Source organism: Diabrotica virgifera, chromosome 1 (assembly GCF_917563875.1).
Source record: "Diabrotica virgifera virgifera chromosome 1, PGI_DIABVI_V3a".
NCBI lineage: Eukaryota > Metazoa > Arthropoda > Insecta > Coleoptera > Chrysomelidae > Diabrotica > Diabrotica virgifera.
The window spans coordinates 315,876,221-315,898,308 of record NC_065443.1 but is presented as its reverse complement, the minus strand read 5'-3'; the positions used below and the strand labels follow the sequence as shown (position 1 = coordinate 315,898,308).

Genomic DNA, 22,088 nt, shown 5'->3' with positions numbered 1-22,088 from the left:
TAATGGTCATCGGCGAAAAGGGAGAAAATGAAGTAAATATAAAATGCAAAAATACTCAACTGGAAATAGTTACCGCATATGATTATCTTGGAAGTATAATTACGAATGATGGGAAAATAGACGTCGAAATAACAAACAGAACTAAAAAATCAAACAAACTGTACTACGCACTAGCGCCAGTTCTGAGAAAAAATAATTGTCACAGGAAACAAAAATTAAAATATATAATACGATTGTGATACCGACGATACTCTATACGAGCGAAAATTAGACTTTATAGAAAAAACGTAATAGTAGGATAAATGCAATTGAGATGAGACATCTACGAGCTATAGCCAGAGAGACCAAATGGGATAGAATAAGAAATGAGGTAATAAGAGGGATAACTAAACAGGAACCAATACAGAATAAAATAATAAAGAGACAATTAAACTGGTATGGACATCTGATGAGAATTAAACCTAGTAGACTAACAAGGGAAATTTACGAAACAAGGAATATTACAAAAAAGAAAAAGGCAGACCGAGGAAAAAATGGATAAAGCAAATAGTAGAAGCAGGAAAAATTAAACAGAAAACGTTAGAAGAAATGAAACTAATAGCACAAGACAGAAAAGAATGGAAGAGATGGGTGAATACTAAACTAAACCCAAATCCGACACCTGAAAGAGTACAAGGAGTGGGGAAAGAAAGAAAGATATTAAAAAAATAAGTTAGTTATGTTACAGTATCAGTTTTCTTTAAAAATAAGATTTCCAAAATTTTACGCTTTAAAAACTCATAATACCTTAGAAGTACAAATTTAAAATCTTCTGTGATTCAAAATAGTTCAAACGACCCGTGACGTCACATAGTTGAACTTTATGGTTATATTCATATTTATGGTTATATTTAGGTATATTCTTCTTCTTCTTATTGTTTAGTTCATTGGCCTCCACCTAATTGGATGGTTGGCCAGCTTATCGTCGCGGAATAAGGGAAAATATTTACATTCCAATGAGATTTATCGTATGTCATTGTAATACTATATATAAGTTTGTTAAGATTGGAGTTTGATACAGTTTTTGAAGGAAATGAATGTTTACTACGGAAAATAAACGAAACCACTATAAGTATCGTTTAGTGTCATTTTGTAAAAGTACAAGTTTTCTATGAATTTAAAATAGTTCAAACGATCAAACGTATTTTCTACTGACGTTTATAATGTCTAATTTAAAATTATATACCAACTTTGTTGGTGCATAATGTAAACACACAACCATATGACGTCACGACGCGTTTTTGGGCTAGCTGCAATAATTTGAATTTAGAATCGTCTTTAGGGGCCAAAACGGAACACAAAAACAACTTTTTTGTCTTTCATACATGTTTTAAATTATGTTCTGTTGTGATTCAAAGCATTTTTTCGAATTTAAAATTGTATGTAAGTTCCCTATTGTAAGAGCTGTGAGATTTGAATACACACATCTGATTTGATTCTTTGAAAAAATTATAAAAATACTTACTTATTGTAGACAAAAACATTATTACGAATCCTGCAAACATGGGAATACTGTAGCCAATTCTGAAAATAAAAAATAGCTTTGTTAAAATTAGTGCACAAAATCTTCTGTTATTGAAAATAATATAAGCTGTATAAGAAAAGATAAGCTGCATAAGAAAAATAAATGCTGATCATAAACGTCATTGACGCTGCCTTAAAATAAAACCTCGACAATCTTAAGTCTTCTTTTTCATTTAATGCTATCTATTGACAACCCATATTGGCTCTAAAGGCGGATGAACCGAGAAATCAATCAACAACGTGGGAATTTAGAAAGCAAGAAGAAACCACTAAATTAAACTTACTAAGGAAGTAAAACTTCACTTCTAGGTAAATGGTATATAAATTTTTATTAAAATTTTATCTAAAATTATCCAAATTGGATAAAAGTGGGTACATCTATAGTACAAAAATCACACAATCGTTTTCGGACCAATCAGTCCATCATCAGGTGGTAGAAACTTTAGATCCAAAGTAGTTGGAACTAGCTACATAGATAGGTCAAAAGACCTTAATTTTACAATAATTATGCCATTTCGGCTAAAACAATGTCGACAATAAGTCGATGTTTAAAGGATTTAAAAATGCAGCGTTATTATAATGTGGTCTTCATCTTGGCTTCAAACTGACAGCCAAGACTTGAAGCCAAGATGAAGCCCACATTATAATAACGCTGCATTTTTAAATCCTTTAAACATCGACTTATTGTCGACATTGTTGTAGCCGACATGGCATAATTATTGTAAAATTAAGGTCTTTTGACCTATCTATGTAGCTAGTTCCAACTACTTTGGATCTAAAGTTTCTAGCACCTGATGATGGACTGATTGGTCCGAAAACGTTTGTGTGATTTTTGTGCTATAGATGTACCCACTTTTATCTAATTTGGATCATTTTAGATAAAATTTTAATAAAAATTTATATACAATTTACCTACAAGTGAAGTTTTACTTCCTTAGAAAGTTTTTTATTATGGTATACAGCCAATGAGAGGAATCTTTTCTTTTTTATTTCACTAAATTAAAATTTCATATGAATATCTCTCGTTACTCATTGTAAAAACTCGAAGTAGATCACTAAAATTTCATTAAAAAATTGAAGAAAATATTCTGTGTAAAAGGTATATTTATTTAAAACCCCAATAAAGGGCTACATTAAAAGACAGAACGCTTTTGCTCTAAAGATAACATTATCAGTGTTCTAAGCAAGCTCTACATGCTAAGCCACCAAAAATACATGGGTTAAAACCCTTAAAACGCCGACCAAAAGTCTTACATTGGCGTATTATATATTAAACCATGGCGATGGGTGAAATTTAAACAAGATATACCTCAAAGCATGATATGACTATACCACGTGTATATGGGTGATTGAGTTGATTTCTCTGTCTTCACAAAGAGAAAGGTAAAAGCCAATTCTGGTCAGCGTTTTAAGGGTTTTAACCCATGTATTTTTGGTGGCTTAGCATGTAGAACTTGCTTAGAACACTGATGATGCTCTCTTTAGAGCGAAAACGTTCTGTCTTTTAATGTAGCCCTTTATTGGGGTTTTAAATAAATATACCTTTTACACAGAAGATTTTCTTCAATTTTTGTAATTAATGGTATACAGCCAGTTACAGGAAATTTTTCCTTATGGATTTTAAAATGTCATTATCATGGGAACCAATATCTGACAAGGGAGGTACATCATAAGTAGCCTTCAGGCAGATATCAAGCAATTAGTTTAACTAAACACTTAGTTTTGGTACCTTCTTTCCATTATAAGTGCCTCCACGAAACATAAAAAGACTGGCTCTGAGTGAATATCTTTATAACACCATATAGAAAGCTGTACTACTCTCAATGTCCAAATGTGTACGAACATTTTTGGCTGATACTCCAGCGTCCAAGTGACATAGGGCTCGATAACATGGAAAGAGCCCTACTAGAGCTCACTTACTTTGATACCATAGGACGCCATAGGTATCTTTCATGGGCGAATTTTTTTTCCTTAGAGAGGATGTGAATCGTATGACTTAAATAATGGATAATAATAATATAAAAGATTATTAAGACCTTCCTTCTGTATAAAATATGGAAAAATTAAATATAATATTGAGAACAATTATTAAGAGTTTACAAGAAAAATCTACACTATATACTAAAAAATTGTTAATTAATTTATAATGCAACAAATAATTATACTTACTTGTGAGTTAAGGGTCCAACGAAAGGATTGGCCAGTAACTGCACAAATGCCTTCGAGGCAAACATTATTCCCACTTGCACGGTCTCTTGCACCAAGTCTTTGTGCCTCAACCTCCTTTCTTCCTCCTCTGGAGTTAATGTGGAATAATTATCTAAAAAATAAAACATACTTAAGCAGCCTTAATTTACGAGTTTTTTGTATTTGTGCTGAATCACGTGTAAAATCTACAGATTCATCATCCAGCGTCTAAAGTCCTCTACTGAACATAGGCTTCCTCCCCTCGTTTCTAAAAACATCTATCCTGCGCCGCTCTCATCCAGTTTTTATTTAGCTTTCTTAAGTCGTCAGTCCATCTTTTAGGCGGTCGACCGACGCTTCTCTTGTCTTTTCTTGGCCTCCATTTCAATAACCTCTTTGTCCATCGCCCATATGTCATTCTAGCTATGTGTCCTGCCCATCTCCACTTTAACCTGGCTATCCTTTCGATGACGCCAGTCACTTTTGCTCTTGACCTGATTTCTTCGTGTTTGATTTTGTATCGCAGAGTTATTCCTAACGTTGACCACTCCATTCTTCTCTGCGTGACTCTTGGTTTGGTAGCCGAGGCTTTAGTTAAGGTAAGTGTTTCTGATCCGTACGTCAAGACTGGGAGGACGCACTGATCGAATACCTTTCTCGTTAGACATGTGAGCAACTCAATTTTAAAAGTTTCTCTCAGTTTTCCAAATGCTACCCATCCAAGACCCATTCTTCTCTTCAGTTCATGAGTCTGGTTATCCCTGCCAATCGTAATTTCATGTCGCAGGTATTTATATCTATCTACGAGTTCTATTTCTTTCCCACCAATACTGATGTTCTGGTTGGGTACCAAATTTGTCATTATTTTTGTTTTCGAGATGTTTATATTTAAACCTACATTTTCTGTAGCCACAATGAGTTCCTGTACCATCTCTATTGCTATACCTAGATCGTCAGCTACTATGACTATATTATCGGCGAAACGTAAGTTATTTAGGTATTCTCCATCTATTTTTATTCCCTTTGTCATCCAATCCAAAACCCTCGAAAGCATGTTCTAAGACTGTATTAAAAAGTTTAGGTGACATTGGGTCTCCTTGTCTAATCCCCCGTTCTATTTTTATGCGATTACTGTTAGTATGTAATTTGACAGTTGTTGTTGCCTGTAAGTATATTATGTATAATAATTTTGTATACCTATAATCTAGCCTGCATTATTTAAGCGCCTGTAATATTTTGGTAAGCTCAACTGTGTCAAAGGCTTTGTGAAAATCGATAAAAACCAGAACTAGAAGTTTATTGTATTCCACTACTTTCTCGATTAGGGTTTTTATACTTTGAAGATGTTCATTTGCTACGTAAGTTTTTCGGAATCCTGCCTGTTCTCTTGGTTAACAGGTCTCTAACTTTCTTGGCATTGTCTTAACTATTATTCCCGTAAATAACTTATATAAATGGCTGAGGAGGCTAATCGGTCTCTAATTCTCTAAATTGGCTTTGTCTCCTGCTTTGTGTAATATAATCATAGTAGCGTTGTTCCAGTCTGTTGGAATATTGGCGTTGTGAAGGCAGATATTGAAAAGTAGTTTAATTTTTTTAAGTAGTATATTTATTTTATAGTCTTTTATTTTCAGGCAATTTAAGTCTTCCTCCACTTTTTCCGCAATCTATTTCTCGACCTGCTTAATCTTCTTGGACCAATTAACTTTCTGTGCAGCACAGGTTAACGCATTCAATCGCTTTACATTCTTTCATAGGTCCTAACTAGCGGATTCTTTGTACTTTTACAAAATTGGTTATGCGAAGTTCTGTATACATCACTATTAATTCTTTGTTTTTCCATCTCTGTCGCCCTTCTTTAGTCTTCTTCCTGCCAAAGACGTATGATAGTATTTTTCTTTTCCATCTCTCCAATATTTTCTTCTCTCTTTTATTTCGTACCTATGTATCACGTGGGTCTGATCACAGTTTGGTATTTATTCTTAGTTTGCACTTACTGGACACATACCTTGAATTCATTTGTTGTTTCAGGTTGTCTAATTTCCTGTTTTATTTCGCTATTCTTGCTTTCAGCTCGTATTTTTTCATTCTTTTTTCAACTACCATCAGACCCAGGTACTGCTTGTACCTATTTGTGTCTGTAGCTTCAACAATCGTATTTATATTTAAATCTTTCTTTAAAATAAAGATTTACAACCTGACTCCTCTGAGTTATTACCATTATCCGTTTAGGGAAGTGAATATTTTGTAACGAATTTTTTATAATTTGGTATGTTATAAAATCGGAATCAATGAATCCTATAAAATTGATCGTTATATCCAGTAGCAGTTCACTTGTGTTGATATTGCAGAATAATTAATTCATTTTCATTGATTTTTATATCGTTTTTTAGCAATATAAATAGTCAAATATATGAAATAAAGTTTTTTTGCCATTCATCCTATGTATGATATTTTTAAATATTTTTTTTTTCATCGAAAAGTTACTTTTTAATAAATGGCGAATGCACTTAAGGGTGTTCACCAAAAATTAAAAAAAGAAAGAACTGAACTCAGGACTGGTCACAACCTGAACATCAAACCTTTGAAATAAAGAATATAGTCATTATCATAATGAAATCGGACGAGTAAATAAAAAAAGACTTTCTGGAAAAAGGGCTGTGTCATCTAAAAAACATAGTTTGTTTATTATTCGACTATTTATTGAGATGCTCTTTCCTATCGTTCAACCGTTCTACTCAAGGTGTTTATAACTGCATTGTAGACTAGAAATTAGCGGATTTAAGATTCTTATGCCTCTTTCTTCTTCTTCAAGCGCCCTGTCCGTTGCCAATATTTTCTATTGACATTGCAATTCTGATCTTGCTTACGGCACTTCTAAATATTTCGACCGATGTGAGCCCGGACCACTTACGCAGATTTTAAAGCCACGCAATTTAAAACTTTGAATTCAAGTTTTCTTTGTTTAATTATTGTCCTCACAATTTCTTTCTCTCTTCCGATTTTGTGGATTACCTTTATGTTGATGACATGTTCGGTCCAGGATATACCTACAAAGAATGCGTCGGTACACCCACATTTTAATGCTTCTAGTTTTTTCATGAGCGTCTCTGTCAGCGTCCATGCCTCCACACCATACAGTAAGATCGGAAAAATATAGCATTTAACTAGAAGTAGTTTTAGAGAAAGAGATAAATCCCTGCTCTTACATATGTCTGCCTTGATTAAATCAAATGAATCTAGCTTCGTCACATAACTGAGATAGGTTGTAAAGGCAATTCAAGTTTGTCAATCAATGTTTGACTCTAAATCGAACGAACATACATTAGTATTAGCTGCTGAGATAGCTGCTAATGTTAATAATTCTAACAGCTAGATAGTCTCGGCGGCCCACTACTGCGATAAAACTAACTGCTCAAGAAATTGAAGATTTTCCAAAGATGACTTAAAGGGACCTCAAAGTATTTTTCAGGGACCTGTAAATTAGATCACGCCATTTGATAATTAGCCAAGCTGATGGTTGATAATGATAATATCAATTTGGACTATATTATGATGAAACCCAATCAAGGCACATACATAGTAAGACCTAAAAATGTTATATCGAATACATACCTAATGCAATTGGGTACCACCATATTTTGCGCCATGCTTGTAACTGTGCCAAAGGATTAAGAACTGTTCTCTCTTAAGGAAGGTTCTGTTCTGACATTCATGCATATTCTGTAACTCATTTCGATGATAGAAATCAGGAAAATCGAGTAGAAGTGGCCAAGTCAAATATAAATAGTCAAAATCTGTATTCCATAACTCCCTCGGAATCTCTACAATCGGAATAGAGAATAGAAATGAATTTAAAATCATTTACCCTGTCGAAATTAGATTTCGATATCGGAATTGTGCTTGACGCAAGCGCATTGTATTTTGTTTTGACGTTTATACTTTATATCTACTAAAAATAATTTATTACTACATAATTATTTATGATTATTTATAGTATTTTTACCTTTTGTATCTGCTTAATTTATAGTCTGTGATGGTATTTACTTAGGAAATTGTATATTTAATTTCGACATTGTTGTACGAGTATGCATTGAACCTAACTTTAAAATTTATTTAGTCACAGTGTTGCCAAACTTTTTTTGTTTATTTCTTGTACAATTTCAATCAATGGAATAATGTACAAGAATAGATTGTACAAGAACGTTTAAAATAAAAAGATAGACTTATAGCGTTGATTGATAAATATATTATACCTACCAGTTTACTTGTATTTATATCAATCAATGCTTATAGAAAAGAAAATAATTATAGAAAAGACGCCGTTTTTTGGGAAAAGTTGTTTATCAGTTATTTTAGCTGGAATCAAATCTTAAGATTGTATATTATTAGTAATATCTTACATCATACATCCTATCTTCGTTTATCTTTTCTATTTATCAATTTATCTTCTTTTTTATAACAATTTTAATTAACTTTGATTTAAAACCATTTATAATCTATTGAGGTTTTTGTGTCCAATATTTACACTAATATTTTATTGTTTACTATTTAAAACTTTTTTTGTTATTTCAAAACTATTTAAATGCAACTGTATGTAACGTTTATCCACTAATAATTTTCCAACATAATCAGCAGTCATATTGATATCAAAGAGACCGGCTTTCGAATCAAGTTTGTCAGATATATTTCCTAAAATTCCCAAGTTTATATATTCTGAAAATTTTTTCTCTACTTTACTATTCAATTGTTATTCAATGGCACTGTTAGAAAGATAATATGAAAATATTCTTAAAAAATATATAAATTAGTTAACTAGGTACTTAAAATTTCAATGGGCCTTCACTAATAAATTGAACCGACTTTGTATATATTATACTTTAAAGAAATTTTAGAGTATCGGCAACACTGTAGGCTGGACAAAATTAAGAAGCCAATTTTAAATTGACGTTGCCATGTTGATGATTTTAACGAGATATTAAAAATTTGCTTTAATGTTAAAACAAGTTTAAACATTGAAAGTATCAAATTTTAAGTAATAAAAAACCAAACTGTGATGGTCACATCCATTACTTATATATTTCATTTCAATTCAACAACAAAAGAACACTATTAGTTAGTTCTTCCCTACTCTGCCTATCGTTAAATTGGCATCGTATTTCGGCCATCGTTGGTGGCAACACAGCACAGCGGAACACCTGTTTCTCAACAAACAAATTTTGTCGTTGTCCATCTTACAGTGGCGGAGTTGTAACTGGAAGGTTAGGTTATATTTTGCTACTATATAAATAATAAATCGAATTAAAAAACAACGATTTGCACGTCCAATGTGAACTCGTTTCAAAAAAGAATATACTGGAATGACTGATAATGCAATTGTTTCGAGAATTCAGGAATTAACAAAAATCGAGTATAAGACGATCTAAAAAATTGTTAAATTAGGAACTGTTACATATCATTCCTTAAAACGAAAGCGACGAAATAAAAAATTGGGTAGGGTTGACACCGCTGCAAAGGACGTTTATCAATGTTTATAAGACAGTTTATAACTTATTAGTTTATTACAAAGAAAATAGGTAGATATTCCATATTGTGAGGACGTTCCAATCTGAAAAAAAATATATGTAATTCGATTTATTTGCAAATTCCTGTTCAAAAATATCCCCTTAAACAAATCTGAAGGGCGTCGAGCTAATTTTTTGTTCAGAATTTGTTTAAACTTTAAAACATCGCCTTTTTAAATAAATTTTAAAAACTCATATTTAAATTATTATTTTTGAAGTTGTCAAGAGCTTAAATTGAACACATTCATTTTCAAGATTTTGAATAGTAATCGGGTCTAACTTCAATTTAGACCGATATTCTTTAAATGTTAATTATGCGCGTCCATCCGATTTTATGCGGTATACTATTTCAAAAACATTTTATTTTTAGATTTTTTAGGCTATTCTAAACACAAAATATTTCTTTTCATTGTTCTGAGTTCATAAGAGATTTCTGAAATGGTATACTGCATAAAAATCGGATAGACGCGCATAATTACCAATTAAAAAACAACGGTCTAAATTAAAGTTAGGCCCGATTTCTCTTTAGAATCTTGAAAATGAATGTTTAAAATTCAATTTAAGCACACGATAACCTCAAAAACTATAACTTACATATGAGTTTTCAAGCCTCGAAAATGCGTATTTTTTGCATTTTTCAGATTTTAAATCGCTTACAACTCGAAAACTATTAACATCTTAGAAAATTACAAGAAACCTTTTTTGTTTAGAATGACACACAAAATAAACAAAAAAATGTTTTTCAGAACAAAGCAAAATAAGAGATTTTTGAATTTGAAATAGTATACGGCATAAAAATCGGATGGACGCGCATAATTAACAATTAAAAACAACGGTCTAAATCGAAGTTAGACCCGATTACTGTTCAGAATCTTCAAAATGAATAGGTATTTAAACTTCAATTTAAGCTCTTGACAACCTCAAAGACAATAATTTTAATATGAGTTTTAAACCTCCAAAATGCGTATTTTCGCATTTTTCAGATATTAAATCGCCTATAACTCGAAAACTATTAACTTTTGAGAAAAATGACAAAGTACCTTTCTTATTTCGAGTCACCCAAAAACCTAAAAAAAAATTTTTTGGAGCACAAAAGGTGATATTTTGAATTTGTTTAAAAAATTGTTTAAACAATTTCTGCCCAAAAATTGAGAGATTTTCCTGAATATAATTATGCAAAAATTAATAAAAATTATATGATTTTTCTTGAAATATGCATGTGATGAACTGATCCTTTTTCTTAATTTCCACGCCAATGGTCGGCATCGGCATCAAAGAATCTCAAAAGCCGACAGTTGGCAAACTGACTTTGGAAAAAGAATAATGTGATAGTATGAAAAATTGAAGATAAGGCAACGGTGTCGTATTTCAAATTTAGAACCAGTAACAAACAGGTCACAGAACACTAGTTTCGCTTGACAATGCGGGGTTGCCACCCCCTCTTGACTGCGTGAAATAGAAATTGCTGATTTCGATTTACCTTGCTTACGATGTGAGTTACAGAATGCCAATCAAAACACGAAAATGACGCTATAGATATCAAACATTCCGATTTCGGGTAATTACGATTCGACTTGGTTATTTCTATTAGATTTGTTAAAACACAGAAGAGACAGAAAACTTTTGACCACCATTAAAAGACGAAAGACGGCATATTTGAAGTAAATATGTACTTAGAAATGATAAGTACGAGCTGTTTCAGCTGATTATGAAGAGTAAAATCGAATGAAAAAGTGTCCTGGTAGACAACAAACATCCTGGCTGAAAAACATTCTCGACTGGACCGGGTTAAACACACAGAAGCTTTTAAGAGAAGCATAAGATAGAGACAAATGTTCAATAGTTATAGCCAACCTTCATTAGTGGAGACGGCTCTAGAAGAAGAAGAAGAACAATGGAAGGTATCAGTCAAATTTACTAGTTACATCATATACTTACAGTTTTCCATGTTTGCTGACGTCGTCGTCATTGGATAGCTCGTAGTCGTTTGATTGTACAAACAAGGACATGGAGGAAAGGTTGTTGTGGTAGTCGACGGGGTTGCCCTTACCGGACCCAAAGGAGCTTCGGGGTGGTTGATGTCGTACAAGAACTCTGGAATGATGGGTACTGTAACAAAAAATTAACTCTTTTTTAGTAAGCAATAAATTATGAACATAAATAAATATTACTTTTCATTTCCATTGTATGGAATACAATGGAAGAACAAAATTATGGAATACATTAACTTTTTCGAGAATGGACCATTTTGGAGACAAATCCTAAACAGCTAGATTTTTATTTTTAAATTTAAATTTTTTTTGCATATATGTATATCATACTAGTAACATGCCAGTAACGTCATCCATCTGGGCATGATGACGTAATCAATGGTTTTTTTTTAAATGAGAATATAGATTTTCGTTCTTGTTCCGTCTAGGTAGGCATGTTTAAATGCCTTCATTAAAATGGTCTGCATCTTTAATTACTTTGTTTTATTATTTATTTTACCATTCTGCTTTCCTAAATCTTAATAGATTTCATAGTTTTTTGTGCTAATACATTATTCATATAACTTTTTCTGTATTCGTGTAATAAAACAAACCACAAAAATATACTGACCTCGTTAACATAATACCCCTTTTCAAACAATCGATTTCTCCCGATTACTTCCTGTCAGAATCGATTACTTCCGAACAATCGATTCCGACGAGCAGCCTCATTCCAAATACATCTCTCACGCTAACGAATGCGCTCATACATTTTTAAAAGATTGTCAGGGCAGTCACTATCGTTAGAGGGAGCTATATATTACCAGATGTGTTTACTGCAATCTGTTGATTCGGCTTTATGTTTAATTCAATGAGGCGGGCCATTTAACTTCGCAGATAAAATTCGAATGGGTTTGAATTCATTTACTTCCGAGAAATAAATGCATAAGGATGAGGTATTAAATTAAACGGCAATATCTGGGATTGTTTCTTTGTGAGATATTTCAGATCAGAGTTAATTGCAGACTAAAACATTTGGCGTGATATTTGAAAGATGTCTATAGATTGCAATTAAAATATTGAGATCAGACTAGAATTTAAACTAGAGCTTTACGATTCGATAAAATATCGATATTTTTAAGTATTAAGTATTATATTGGTTTTATGCCAATGAAGTATCGGATCGTATATCGATATCGGCAATACTTTCTTATAAAAATATCGTATTAATATTAATTTCGATACGATATCGATACAATAGTCGATAAAATATGACATAAAAAAGAATAAATTAATTAAAATCGATTATTTATTCGTTTATCACTATCTTTATTAAAAATCTCTTTAAATTTACAAGAAATAGGATAAGTTACATTGTAACCTCACAAAAAATATTATCCTTAAGTAGTTCTTCATCCATCTCCTCACATAAATGAGTTCTTTGGTATAGTCGGTTCGCTGAACTCAGACACAACTGGCTAGTGCTTTTAGGGCCAGTTGTTCAATCAATGGTTAACTCATGGATTAAGTAAACCATGATTAAATTTAATTCAAAGATTATTTCTAATTAAGTTGTTCAATGCAGGTTAACTTTCGGATTTATTAAACCCAAATACTGAAGCAGTGACAATGTTGCCAGTTATTAATTAACGGCTTGGAACAAATTTTATCATGAAAATTGTACCGAAAAATGTGTTCTGTGGTATAAACGATGGTGTTCATGACTTTTGACGCAGTGACGCGTCATGTCAGTGATTATTTTCGTGTTGTAAATTTAAATTTCAAAAAATGGAATAAAAATAATAAAAGAAAGAGAACTACGAGATTTACGGCTGATGAAGAAGAAATATTAATATCCTTTGTTAAAAAATATAAACAATAGGCCAAACTAGTTTGTCCTGAAATCGGGTTTGGACGGCAATTTTATATATTTTTAATTAACTATTATAAATAGTTTACCTATTTGTAGGATGAGCTAGTATGTCTCTTATACGATCAACAATCATAAAAACTGTTTCGTTTGGTACACGAAATCTATTCAAAAACTCATTATCTGACCACTTATGAAAATGGTTTTCTTTTACTCGAAAAACAGGATTTTTTTAAAGGAAAAAATTATATTAACAACAGCTGAGAATTCTTCGTCTTCTGTGATATCACCATCTTCCAAATCAAAGACACCATTATAAGCAATAGTCATAATTATATGTAGACACTAAATTATAATAGATTATTTTAAATCTTATCTACGATTTAAAAGTAGCAATAACAGCACAATATATTATAGTGCAATAACTATGGTTGTTTTAATCTGGAATTTTCTTGAAAATTCCACACCTGTAATTTTGAACCAATCAAAATACGTTATTTTGACAGATCACCATGGCAACGGAGGTATTTTATCGGAAATTTTTTGCTCGTGGGGTACCCAACAGCGAATTATAGTGGAAATTTTTTGACGTTTACAATAACAGAACATTTTTGACAGACTGGTTTTTATTTGTTTACATAATTTAGTTTTGATTCATTTTCTATCACTTGTAGTTACTCAAAACTTATGTAAAATTGAAGAATATACTATTTTCTATCTTGAAATGGTATTCCCATGCAACTACAATGAGTAGAAATTACGAATTTGAAAGCCTAAATAATTGCTGACAAAGCTATGGCGCGCTATTAATCTGTTCATGCAGCTTTGGATTTTCGAATGCAAATTTGGTGTGGAATTTTCTTACCGAATACCACGCGAAGTCAAATTAATATCCGGAATTTTTTTTTTGATCATGAATATTTTTAGAAAATTTCCCTCGTCTGCGACTCGGGAAATTTTCAAAATATTCATGATCTCAAAAAAATTTCCGGAAATAATTTGACCTCTAGTGGTATTACTAGTGACAATATTTAATTTAAAACCAGAAAATAAGGTTACAAATCTCTAGTTAACACCGTTAATCCTTCGTTTTTGGGCGATTAAGATCTGGTTAACAGATGGTTAAGTGTTAAACTTGCATTGAACAACGCAATATTACGTTTAATTGAAGATTATTTTTAATTTGAAGATAATACCCAATTAAGAGTCGGGCCTTAGTAAGTAATTTTGCCAATGTGGTAAAATTAGCAAAAAGATAATTACTAAATAGTTAATAAATACTAAATCGTTAGTAATTTTGCCAATTTTGGCAAAATTGGCAAAAAACAAAAAAATAACCTACTAAAATCACTAGCCAGTTGTGTCTGAGTTTAGCGAAACGGACTATACCTTTATTTTTTAAATACCATCTTCTATTCTTTAGTACCAGCGCTGTTTCTGACCGCTCGACTGGTACGGGCGTCGCTTGGACACTAGGCAACCTAGATAAAACGGGAAAAATACTACTATCTGATGTCCACCTTAATAAAATATTTGTGTCTGGTCCATGTCTTGGAGATTGCAAGCAGTTTTCAATTTCCTTTTCAAAAACATCGATATTATCTGATGATTAAAAAACAAAATATCGAAATTGATTGACTTATTGGGTTTATCGCCCTTCTCTCTCGTACTAATGGAGAGCATACGCGCTTGTGCGTCTTATAACTCTTATAATATTTTAACTGTATAATAGGCCTTATGGAGCACTCACGTGGCGTTTTATTATTTTTTTTCTCGATATCGATATTCCCAAAATAATAATAATATCGTATGGCATTTTTGCCGGGGAGATCCTTTCGGACAGTTCCGGCGCCGTTTACATCTTTAACCCTGTTTCAAGTAACTAGTGCCGATGTACACTAGCCCAGGGGGACCGACGGCTTAACGTACTCTCCGAGGCACGGTGAGACGGCTCGTGCCATTATTGGAAATGAAAATGGTTTGTCTTTGCCAGGGCTCGAACCCACGTGCACTGGCATATGATGCCAGAGGTATTGCCGTTACTCCACGGTCACTCGATATTCCCAATAATATTGAGGCAAGCGTATCGAAAATGCAAGAGTATTGTATTGATTTGAGATAATGAGTATCGTATCGACTTTAATATTGCTAAGGTATGTATTGTATTGATTTTCGATACGATATCAATACAATATCGATATTTTTTCGAATATCGTGAAGCATTTAATAATATGAAAGAAGCAACATGCTGTAAGATATTTAGGTATACATAATAAATATATCAGCCCCATAAAAATAACGTTGCAAGGTTCAAATCCGTAGTTAGAGGAGATGGAGTCCAAACTACCCTATTTGACGTCAATGTGTAAGTGAGACAAGGAGACGTACTATCAGCCATGCAGTTTAACCTTGTTCTTGAGGCAGTCATCAGAAAAACCAATATCACCGGCCGTATAAATCCAGAGGTACGAGCACTTTTTAGAGCACGGTTTCTGATTTGCTGCGAAGTCATGCTGATTGTGCAAGGTGTGTCTGATTGAAAGTGGATGCTAAATTCGAGAAATCGGTTTCATCTGAGACCTTGAGTCGCGAACCAGTGCAGCTACATCCTGTCAAGTTTCTTGAACACCTCAAAGTTGTACATCCTCCCAGTTTTCTGGGAGCTGAGGTTACGAGTTAACGTAGGTCCCAAATTCTTCAGTAAGATATTTCTTCCTAATAGTCCAGGTCAACTTCAGACCATCGAACTCGAGATGCAACTTTATACTAGAATTGCGTTGTCTAGTGAACAGTGTAGTATGTGAGGACTCAGGAGATTGAGACCCTGACAGCCCCGGAGATGACGCCAGGGAGGAAGTCGAAAGCTCAGCCAAGAGAAAATCGACGCAATTCAACCCGGAAGCTATGGAAGTTTAATTTTAAAATTAATTATTGTAGCAGATAATATTGATTTTAGCTTTAAGTTTCATATATATTTATATATACGCATTGTTTTCTAATAAATTGTTTCAATGAAAACCTTGTCATTGGTGAACCATCCTTTTTAAAATCGTGTTATTTCGAAATATAGAAATAGGTACGTAAAAACAATGCAAGTATTTTTATTTTCAGCACTGTAGTGGTAGTTCTTTAAAGTCATATCAAATTGTGTTCATTGAAAAAGGGCTTTATAATTACAAAAATAAATATAAAAATTTGAGTAATATGAACCGACGAGCGAGAGATTACATGAAAGGAAAAATACCAGTGGCGATACCAAAACAAATTTTCACGTTCGAGAGGAAATCTACCACAAAAATTTACTTCATTTTTGAAGTTATACTTCTTTAGACGCGATTGAGAGTAAAATTAATAAAATAAAAAAAGCGCACACAGACAGTATGGCGTTTAGTTGCTAAATCTTTCTAGTTATGTATAAATATATCAGTGCAAGAAAAGGTGTGAAAAGAATATATTAGTGTTTTTAGTAAATATATTTATTATAATTTTTGTGTCTTTGGATTTGTCTTCCTCAGGAGTAAGATGAGTATTATTAAACATTTTATTGTATACCTATTTATTATACGTCACCTTGTCTGTTTGTTACCGTGAATTGTCATTAGGTACGTCCGAACCGATACAGACACAGTCGTCGTAGCGTATTTGGTATAGCATTCGGCCAGAGATCGAGAGGACTTGAGTTCGAATCCAGTGCAATCCTATACTTTTTTTTATTTTTTTGAAAGCGGTAAGCACAAAATTAGTTTGGTGTTTAAAATAAATTAAAACAAATTGTTTAAAGTATATTTATTTTTAAGAAATCATATAATAGATGTATAACTTCTTACGTGCGTACAAAGTACACACACATTCTTTTTTATTTTATATTACATACTTCATTTATCAAAAAAAAAAGAAGAAAATTATAAAGAGTAAATAAAACTTTTGGAACAAACTTTATTTTTTTGTGATCCAGTGTTGTGAGCATTATTTATGTCTTGTGTTGGACACTGTCAATTGTTGGGTTCAAAGTCCCATAGATTGATTAAAAAAATAAAAATAAAAATAAAATTGAAAATGGTTATTCATTTTTGATAAAAATAAAACTTTAATTTAGTTTTTTCTAATTCAATTTTTTTATAAATGTTCTTAACGAATCGAATCATCATCGTTTCACTACATTTAAAGAGAAATAAACAAAAGAACAGAAACAGAAATAAAATGCACCAGGAAAATAAACTTCCTGTAGCTGGCTGTATACCATAAATCACAAAAATACTAGATTTGTTGTAAAAGGTATATTTTAAAATACCCTAAAAAAGGGTCACAAGACAAAACGTTTTCGGATTAAGAAATCCATCATCAGTATTCTAAAAGCCAAAAAATAGCATGTCTGAGCCAAGAAAATGTGTTGGGTAAAAACCCTTTAAATGTAAAAAATTAATTATATTATGTTTCATATTTATATAAAATGTTAATGATGTTCTAGATATGCCTGGATGTTACCCAGGGCAACACAGGACTCTTTCCACGTGGTTGGAATTTTTTTTTTGGAGATAACCTCACATATTGGATTTCAATTGCCAACTGCTCCAGTTGGAAGAAAGTACAAGAAAAATATTTCAGTATATATGTTACAGTTCAACTTGATTCTCAGTTAGAGTTGACTTTTACTAGTTGAAGTTGACTATTCCTAACTCTTGTTAGTAAAAGTAGATTATACAATTTATACGAGTATAATCACGAGTGCATTTTTAATGAGTGTGCGTCTCTTTGTTTTGACCGTTTCAACTACTTATTAGTCCAGGCTGTAACGTCGGCCCCGTTTGGTAAATTATTCTGATTCGATTTTTTTGCACAAACTTACTCAAACTAATACATCCTTATAACAAATACATAGTGTCAGGCGGTACCGTGGTTGAAAAATTGTTTAACTCATTTTTATTAACCAAATTCACAAAAATAATTCTTTTCTACTCTACCTCATATTATGTATAAGTTTTTATTGTGTGAAAATTGTAAATATAGGTAGCAGTACATGAAGGGTTTAAAGTGCGCCTGAAGTAATAATGTATTTTAAATGGGATTTACTTTTTCGCACTGCTTTTTAGCACACTTTCATATAATCAACTATCCTTAACTTTCGCCTTGTCATGGTGATGATATGTAACAAATTACAAAAAAAGTTTTGTGGTTTGACAGAAGTTTGAATTTTTAAATGTCAAAGTTCTAAAAATTGTAAAATAGGAATGTATTCCAGTGACGAAGAGTTGCAGTTTTTTTATTTGTTTTTTGGTAGATAAAATATTGTATGAAACTGTGAGTGAAGTACTTTTTGCGCACTTAGGCGATGTATAGCACTCGGCCCGCTCGTGCTCTAAACATCGCGTGTGTGCGCAAAAAGCATACTTCACGAACTGTTTTATAAATAACTACAGACGAAAAAATGAAAGAATACCCATGAACGAACATATAAAACAAGCTGTATTTTCCTGTCACCGTGTCACACAAAAAATTGGCCAGCGCAAGTACATGTAATAATTATTATTACATATACTTGAGCTGGGCAATTTTCTTTGTGACACGGTGACAGGAAAATACAACGTGTTTTATATGTTCGTTCATGGATATTCTTTCATTTTTCCTACTGTAAGTATTTTACTCCGGACAAATTTTTTTAGATTATTTTGGTCATTCGGAGCAAAAAAGTCCCTTGTGTTTTTTTTGCTCTAAAATTGATAGTTTTCGAGTTATACGCGATTTAAAATTTGAAAAATGCGAAATGACCATTGTTAAGGCTTAATAACTCGATTAAAAACTATTATTATGAAAGTCAGAAAGTCACCTAATCAAAGTTTAAAGCACCCCTACAAGATACTGATGAAATTTTTGTCATTATTTTATTACTAAGCTGTTATTTTTAATTATCAACAATAAGCGCTAAGAGCGTATTGAGGCGGCCGTCAATGTGAGTGCGAGTAAGATCCTCCATTCCGACCGTCCAATGGTGCATCTCAGTCGCACTCACATTGACAGCCGCCTCAATACGCTCCTAGCGCTTATTGTTAATAATTAAAAATAACAGCTTAGTAATACAATAATGACAAATATTTCTTCAGTACCTTGTAGGGGGGTCGTTAAAATTTGATTTGGTGACTTTCTGACTTTCATAATAATAATTTTTAACTGAGTTATTAAGCCTTGAAAATGGCCATTTTCGTATTTTTCAAATTTTAAATCGCGTATAACTCGAAAACAATAAATTTTACAGAAAAATCACAACAGACCTCTTTTGCTCCGAATGACACAAATTAACGATGTAAAAAAATGTCCAAAGTGAATTTTTGTTGTGAATTTGTTTAAAAAAAATTGTTTAAACAATTTTTAGATTACGGTACCACCTGACACCCTGTGGATTCGTTATAAGGACCTCTTTTTGAGTAAGTTTGTGCAAAAAAATCGAACTGGAATAATTTACCTAACGGGGGCGACGATACAGCCTGGACTATAAATATCACGATTTGAACATAATATACAGTAACATTTAATTTCTAGAATCGGTTGTTTGTGTGAATAAACTTTTACTAAATGGCATTGGGAAGAGTATACTTTAACTAGTTGGAGTCTACTTTTATTAGTAAATGTTGAATAAAAATCTTCATTTTATATTTATAATCAACTTAAAAAACTAAACCTTAATAAAATAAATCCAGCCGTTTGAGTGGACTCGAACTAGGAAAAGTCAACTCCAACTGGATAATCAACTTGAACTGTAACATATACATTTGACAGAGGTACGCAAATACTATTTTTCTATATAATCTCTCAACAAAGGCACTTATAATAGCGGTGAACTAGCTTTGAAATACCATTGTCATAAAATTCTGCCGCCTGTCGCCTTTCAAGCCTGGTTGGTCTTCATTGCTCGAAACAGGTGGCAGTCGCTAGGTACGAGATCCAGACTATAGGGCGGATGAGGAAATACTTGAATAGAAGAGACAAGTGCATCAGTCATACTGCTTGGCAATCCACTTCGTTCTTCATCGTACACATTGGTTTGGCCATTATTAAATTTAAAGCACCATTGACACACTCCATCTTCAATGACCACATTGTTCCCATAAACAGCACAAATTTCGAGATAAATTTTAATTGGTTTGTTGTTTTAAGCCAAGAAGAACCGTATTATCGCACCTCATAACTGGCGGGGTTTTAGATGGCGGCAAACGTTTCAAACAGCTGTTGTAAAATAACGAGAAGAGTCAGTGACTTCGAGCTAGCATATCTGGACAGCTACTGAACGGAGGAACTCATGATGCTAAGATGGCCGCGCTAGCCGCGCCCCTAGCGGCTACAGACCAAAACGTAACGAAATTTCTAGATAGCCCTCGTATTATTTCACATTGGAGAATTTCGGACATAGGGCAAGCGAATTTATATTATATTCGAATTTATACCGATCTCTCAATAACCTGTATGGTATATAATATATTATTGATAATTGTATTAAAGCAAACATGAATCTCATATTGATCTAAACATAATTTACCTGATTTTCATTAACAACCAGTCGAACGTTATTGATTGAAATTTAATTTGCAATATGTTTTAATGGATAAAATTAAAAAGTATAGTTTTAATAATGTATATTATAACGTTTGATAATTTTAACAAGGTTTTGTTTTCAACGGGGAATTAATGATACAAAAAATACTAACTATGGAAAGCGAATTAAATTTGGAAAAAAATAATATTTGTGATCTAACGGCAGTATTACAAAAATAGATATTATAGTCTAGGTGCCAGAGGGGTCACCGTGTCCTTTTCAATTCTGATGAACAAACTTAACGGTTTCTTGTGGATTTTTGGCTGCTGATTACGAATTTCGAGGGTGGATTTCGATCCGAGTTCTCAAAAAATTGTTATAAACAATTTAATTGTTTATAAATTGTTTATAAGGCTCTGGCTCATAAACTAAAAGAGATAAAAAAAATGTTTCAAATAAAATTTGTTCCTTAATAAAAAACGAAGAAAAAAGCGTTTACTAAACTTAAATCCAACAAATAGAACTCAAAATATTGTTAAATTAGTGCACAATGCAAATTGCAAACTGCGAAATAAGTATTTTTCGAAGCTTTATCGGTCGTAACTCGGCTTCTACGCATGCAAAGGCATAGAAGTCGAGTTACGAGTAGCCTAAGCTAGCCTTAGAAAGTCTCATTTAAAAGCTTAATTAATAGATTACTTAATCTTTATTTGTTTTAAAGTTATACCCGTTTGAAGTTATAATTTTCTTAAAAAAATTGTACATTAATTTGTTTATAAGGGTTTCAGGCAAATTTGAGCTATAAACATTTATACTCTAATTAACAATAATGATAGAAGAACTCAAAAGAAACAATTTGAGCTTATGAAAATGTTCGTAAATTTATGTGTGGCCAGGATGTCGATATTTTAATGGCGCGCTATAAGGCGCAAGATCGGCTCACAGTCAAGTTAGTATTTTTCTACGCTTTATCGATTGTAACTCGCCTTCTACGCATTGGAATGAGCTTTTCATGGTCTCATTTTAAAGCTTAATTAATAGACTTCCAAACAAAGTTTGCAAGATATGCCACCAACATAAAACTCAATCCAGTTGCATATAAAACGAGCATTTTATGTGGTGTACACACAATTAACGAGCCTCGAAGATAAGTACTGCAAAAGAACTTGATCCACTTGTATATGGATATAATAGTTATAACGAAACTCTGAAGCTCCAAAATCTTTTAATTTCAATTCCTTAAAGATCAGATTTAGTACCACCATGTGTCTGTAAAAATTGCTCTAAGAGCTTATGCAGATGTAAAAAAGCTGAGATTCCCTGTATATCTCGATGCAGATGTATGAAAGAAAATGTCTGTAAAAATAGCAATAACAAATAATATCAACTTACATGAAGTAAAAGTCAGA

General features: G+C 32.4%; 1 protein-coding gene across 3 annotated transcripts in view; it reads right to left on the bottom strand.

The window, feature by feature from the left end:
* The window catches only part of LOC126879248 (synaptic vesicular amine transporter), a 332,565-nt gene that overhangs the window by 61,810 nt on the left and 248,667 nt on the right, over positions 1-22,088 (bottom strand). For all 3 annotated transcript variants that reach the window (XM_050642307.1, XM_050642308.1, XM_050642309.1), the window contains exons 3-5: positions 11,253-11,423; positions 3,733-3,883; positions 1,505-1,563 (exon numbers count right to left, since the gene is read on the bottom strand). In XM_050642307.1, coding sequence (XP_050498264.1) covers positions 1,505-1,563; positions 3,733-3,883; positions 11,253-11,423 — 381 coding nt within the window. The remainder of the gene's footprint in view (positions 1-1,504; positions 1,564-3,732; positions 3,884-11,252; positions 11,424-22,088) is intronic.